Source organism: Manacus vitellinus, unplaced genomic scaffold (assembly GCF_001715985.3).
Source record: "Manacus vitellinus isolate BGI_N305 unplaced genomic scaffold, ASM171598v3 scaffold_24_pilon, whole genome shotgun sequence".
Classification (NCBI taxonomy): domain Eukaryota; kingdom Metazoa; phylum Chordata; class Aves; order Passeriformes; family Pipridae; genus Manacus; species Manacus vitellinus.
This window is the reverse complement of record NW_021939798.1, coordinates 12,408,892-12,413,288: the sequence shown is the minus strand read 5'-3', so window position 1 is coordinate 12,413,288 and position 4,397 is coordinate 12,408,892. Positions and strand designations below refer to the sequence as shown.

The 4,397-nt window shown below is 59.0% G+C and overlaps 2 protein-coding genes across 2 annotated transcripts; one reads left to right on the top strand and one right to left on the bottom strand.

Annotated features, from left to right (window-relative positions):
* The first annotated feature begins 16 nt into the window (after positions 1-16).
* SYNGR2 (synaptogyrin 2) lies at positions 17-578 on the top strand. Its single transcript, XM_029960035.1, has 2 exons — positions 17-214; positions 315-578. The coding sequence occupies exons 1-2, from the start codon at positions 56-58 to the stop codon at positions 510-512; spliced, it is 357 nt and encodes a 118-aa protein (XP_029815895.1). The 5' UTR covers positions 17-55; the 3' UTR covers positions 513-578.
* Positions 579-1,753: 1,175 nt separating this feature from the next.
* Positions 1,754-4,356, bottom strand: TK1 (thymidine kinase 1). The gene is made up of 6 exons (XM_029960126.1): positions 4,346-4,356; positions 4,154-4,297; positions 3,980-4,073; positions 3,565-3,654; positions 3,361-3,480; positions 1,754-3,249 (listed from the first exon to the last, which is right to left on the bottom strand). Exons 1-6 carry the CDS (start codon positions 4,354-4,356, stop codon positions 3,094-3,096), a joined length of 615 nt encoding a protein of 204 aa, XP_029815986.1. The 3' UTR covers positions 1,754-3,093.
* Between the last annotated feature and the right edge of the window lie 41 nt (positions 4,357-4,397).

Genomic DNA, 4,397 nt, shown 5'->3' with positions numbered 1-4,397 from the left:
GTGACTGCCCCCGGCCGGGTGCCTGCACCGGCCCGCACGGTGGAGCAGGGTCTTCATGCTACTTGCCCCCACAGGTCTCTGGACCTTCCTGTGGTTCATCGGGTTCTGCTTCTTGACCAACCAGTGGTCCTGGACATGGACTGAGCACGTGTACATCGTGGCAGACTCTGCCCGTGCTGCCATCACCTTCAGTTTCTTCTCCATCTTCTCCTGGGTGAGTGAACCACCCTGCCCTGCTTGGGGGGAGCACGGAGGGGCCCCCTTTACTGCACAGTGCAGGACAGCCCTAACGCTGCTGCCCCTCCTCTCTGCAGGGCCTCCTGCTGACCTTCGCTTACAAGAGGTACAAAATGGGGGTGGAGGACTTTGCTCAAAGCTATGTCGACCCCACCCCAGAGGTTTCGACTCCCTACTCCAGCTACCCCAACATCAGCCATGAGAGCTACCAGCAGCCGCCCTTCACCCACACGGCAGAGGCCCCGGAGGGGTACCAGCCCCCCCCGGTGTACTGAGCCCCGGCTGGTGCCTGCGGGTGGCTGTACCAGTGCAATTCCTTCTGTGGGGTGGGAGGGAGGGGCCTGCGACTTGGAGGGGTGGGAGGGTGACAGCTGCTTTGTGTGAAGGTGACCGGGCCTTGGCATGGGGCGCAGGAGGGGCCTGGTCCTGATGCTGGAGCCAAGCTCCCTGATGAGGGGTCGAGAGCCCCGTGTGTGGTGGGTGATTCGGCACACGGTGGTGATTTGCAGCTGCTGGGTGAGCCCTGTGGCTGCGGGAGGGTGGGTGTGCGGGCAGCCCTGGCATAGCTGAGCCTCTGCCCTCGCTGTGGTGCCTTGGTGGAGTGTGTGGTTCACACTCCCCTGACCCTGCCCCGGCTCTGCCCCTGTGACTGCTGCCCTGGCCTGTCCTGGCCCCAGTGCCTTTCAGCCCTGCTGGCTGCATCCTCCCAAGTGCCGTCTCTTGCTGCCGTAACACAGCCGGGCCTGGCTCCTGCCTGTGCCAGCTTTCTGTGCCTTCCCCGCTCGGCTGCTGCTGGGTGAGCTGTTGCCAAAGCCCCCCTTGTCTTCCTCTGATGCCGCACTGTGCCTTCTCCCAGCCTGCACTAGAGCTGCCAGTGCTCCCGCGGTTTGGGATCCGTGGGAGCGGTGAGCGCTGGGATCCCTCAGGAGGGCCAGGGCTGCTCCAGCTGAGGAAGGTCCTGGAGCGCTTTCTGTCCCTTGCTTGCCTCCCCCATGAGCGCTGCCTCTGCCAACGCGAGGCTGTGCTGCCGTGCCCTGCCCACGGCTCCCACCTGCACTCCGGCTGCCCTGGGTGCCGCAGGGCCGCTGTCTCAGGTTGTGTTCGCTGCTGTGCTATGGTGAAGCTGTTCCTGGTGGCCTGGTGCGGGCTGTTGCTGCTGGGGCTGGTGTTCAAGTAGTTGTCACTGTAAGGTTTGAATAAACTTTTTCACCGAGCCACCATGTGCCTTTTGTCTCTGGAGAAGGGGCTACTGCCCTCTCCCCGAGGGCTGGGGGGTGCCAGGCGAGGCAGTGGCGGCACAGCCCCTGCCAACTGCTGCGCTGCAAACAGCACACTCACGCTGGTGGCTATTTTTAGGCAACCCTCCTCCTGCTCCTCGATCCGAGCAGAGCTCCAGTGCCAGCCCTGCGAGCAGCCCTCCTGCCCTGTGACCACTCCAGTGACCAGCCCAGGCTGCCTCACTGGCCACAACCAGGAAGCTTCTGCAGAGCACTCTGGTAGAAAACGCACACAGAGGTTCATTAAGTTATTTATTAACCTAAAAGCAGCAGCAGTGCCTTCCCTAGCTCCGAGAGAAAAGCCCAGGCCTGGCACTTGAGTACTTGTGAGTACAGTTGTGCCCACTGGTAACATGGGAGGAACAGGGGGAGTTCATGTGGCTCTTGGAGCCTTCCAGGGCACAGGCAAACAGTGACCCTGCACTCACACGTGGAGATCTGGCCTGGCCAGAATCAAGAACTACTGCTTGGAGCCTGTGGATCTCTTCCAGGGAAAAGCACTTTTGCAAGGAGTAAGGAACAAAGCCAACAACCTTCCAGAAGCTGAACCAAGCAAAGGGGGAAGAGGATCCTTCAGTCAGCTTAGAGCAGAGGAACAGTCAGCCTCGAGAATTTTGGAAGGCTCAGGAGGGAGCAAGAGACACAACTAAAGTAAAGAACCAGCCCTTCAGATCAGAGCCCCTTTGCCAAGTAGCTGGACCTTCAAAGGAACAGTTGCCGAAATCTGGGTAGATGAAACCCTGAGCCTCTAAACCCCTCACAGGTAATGCAGCACCAAAATGGCAGCACCAATCTTGAACCTGAGAAAAACTGCCCTGAATTTTGAGTAGGCTCTTCCTGGGACCAGTTCTTCCAAAGGACTCTGTCACAGCCTGCTAGACCACCGCCAGCCCTTTGAAGTTCAATGGCTCAGAAGAGCCTGCTGCCAGGCTGAGTTGGGCCTTCCTTTCCCCTCTTCTGTTTCAACAAGAATTAACAAAACAGTCATAAGAGTGTCAGCAAATGGAGAAGCCAAGGCCCTGCCCAGGGCTGGGCTGTCGCATGTGTCGGTTTAAAAGTTGTGCCACAGCTCTGTGACAAGGGACAAATTACCTCAGACTGTTAAAAAAGGAAGTGGGTTCAAAATACTGTACAGTCTCAATGACTGTACATTGTCTTGAGAAACCTGGAATTTAGCAAGAGTGCACAAGAGAGAAGAGCTGCATTCACAGGCACCAGAACCAGCACCAGTGCCAGCCTGAGCACACACAGAGCACTGGGAGAGCCGGCCAGAGCCACGGCGAGCAACCAGAGCCCTGCAGCCCAGCTCGCCAGGGCCTGTGTGTGGCAACATCACTAACTACACCAGTCTCTCTCTGTGTTCTGAGACTGGAACACACTCTCATCAGGCTCTCGCTTCAGCTCTCCCCAGCATCAGGCCAGGTGGATCCTCCTTGGCTGTGGTGCTCGGTGTGGGGGGGCAGTGGAGGTTGGGCAGGGAGGGCTGAGGCACTGAACAGTTCACTAAAAGCACGAGGAAGCAGATCCTGAGCCCATAAGCCCTGGCACTGAGCTCTCTTCCCCTCCATTTTCCCAGCAGTCAAGTGAAGATCTTCCGAATGGCAGCTGCCTTTTGCTGCCTCAACCCCAGGGGCACGTTCTCCTTGTTCTCCAGCCCAGGCTGCTGGGGCCGCTTGCGGAAGTAGCAGGCTCGGCACACAGAGTGGTACTTGTCAGCTCCTCCAATCACTTCAACCTGGCAGGAAAATTTGGAGGGTGACTCTGCAGAGTCCAGCTTCCCTGAGGGGATCCCTCTGGACCAGCAGGACTGGAAAGGTGAAGCAGTTTCTGTTCCAAGGGAACTCACCTCCTGCTCTGCTCCCAGCCTCTTGGTGTAGGAGGCCTCCCGGAAGCACTCCATGCACACGGCATTCAGCTTCACCACGCTCTCCGCCAGCGGCACGAGGTTCAGGATGCTCCCAAAGGCCTGTGCAAAACAGTGTAGGAGGTGCTGCTGGGTGGGTTCTGTGAGGGTCCCAAAGAAACTGCTGTACCAAAATGAGTGTTATACCTTTCTCTGGAAAGTCCCATCCAGAGCAGCAACGATGACTGTTTTCCCGGCGTTGGCCATTGTCTCGCAGAACTCCACAATATCTGGGAACTGGAGGGGGCACAGGCACAGCATCAGGAGGGAGCAGGGGCAGCTCTTGGCTCTGGATCCTGCAGTGCATACCCAGACAGCAGCACCGGGAACAAGGAAAGTCAGAGCCACATGCCCTGTCTTTAGAATGGACTCCAGTCCCATGCCATCGGGGACTACAGGGAGGGAGGGTTTGACTACAGACACAGTCCAGCTGGATCAAACTGCCCCAGGGCATTTCTTTCCATCTCTTCCTACAGAGGACTCAGGCCTTAGTCTGCACAGGGCATCCTGGGGAGCCTGTGATCCCCAGAGCGCCCCGAACCCCCTCCAGCTGTGCACTTACGAACTGGCCCTCGTCGATGCCGATGACGGCGGCGCCCAGCGCCTCCTGGTACACATCCTGGAGGAGCCCGGCGGGCACAGCTTCCATGGTGCTCCTGCGGGCAGGGAGGGGGTGAGCCGGGCAGACCAGGCACCCCCGCGGAGGGGGGGTGGTCCTCCTGCCCCAGGAACTGACTTATCGTGTGTGGAGACCCCGGAGGAGCTGTAGCGCGTGTCCTTGGCGTACTTCACCAGCAGGCACCGGTACTGGGCAAGCTGGAACCGCCGCGCTATGGTGAAGCTGTTCCTGGTGGCCTGGTGCGGGCTGTTGCTGCTGGGGCTGGTGTTCAAGTAGTTGTCACTGTAAGGTTTGAATAAACTTTTTCACCGAGCCACCATGTGCCTTTTGTCTCTGGAGAAGGGGCTACTGCCCTCTCCCC

Excerpts from the sequence above, each read along its gene's own strand:
- SYNGR2 (XM_029960035.1), top strand. The coding sequence starts at position 56 with ATGCTACTTGCCCCCACAGGTCTCTGGACCTTCCTGTGGTTCATCGGG. Across the intron at positions 215-314 it reads TCTTCTCCATCTTCTCCTGG|GGCCTCCTGCTGACCTTCGC; the intron begins GTGAGTGAACCA and ends TCCTCTCTGCAG.
- TK1 (XM_029960126.1), bottom strand. Across the intron at positions 3,655-3,979 it reads GCATCGACGAGGGCCAGTTC|TTCCCAGATATTGTGGAGTT; the intron begins GTAAGTGCACAG and ends TGCCCCCTCCAG. Across the intron at positions 3,250-3,360 it reads GGCTGGGAGCAGAGCAGGAG|GTTGAAGTGATTGGAGGAGC; the intron begins GTGAGTTCCCTT and ends TTTTCCTGCCAG.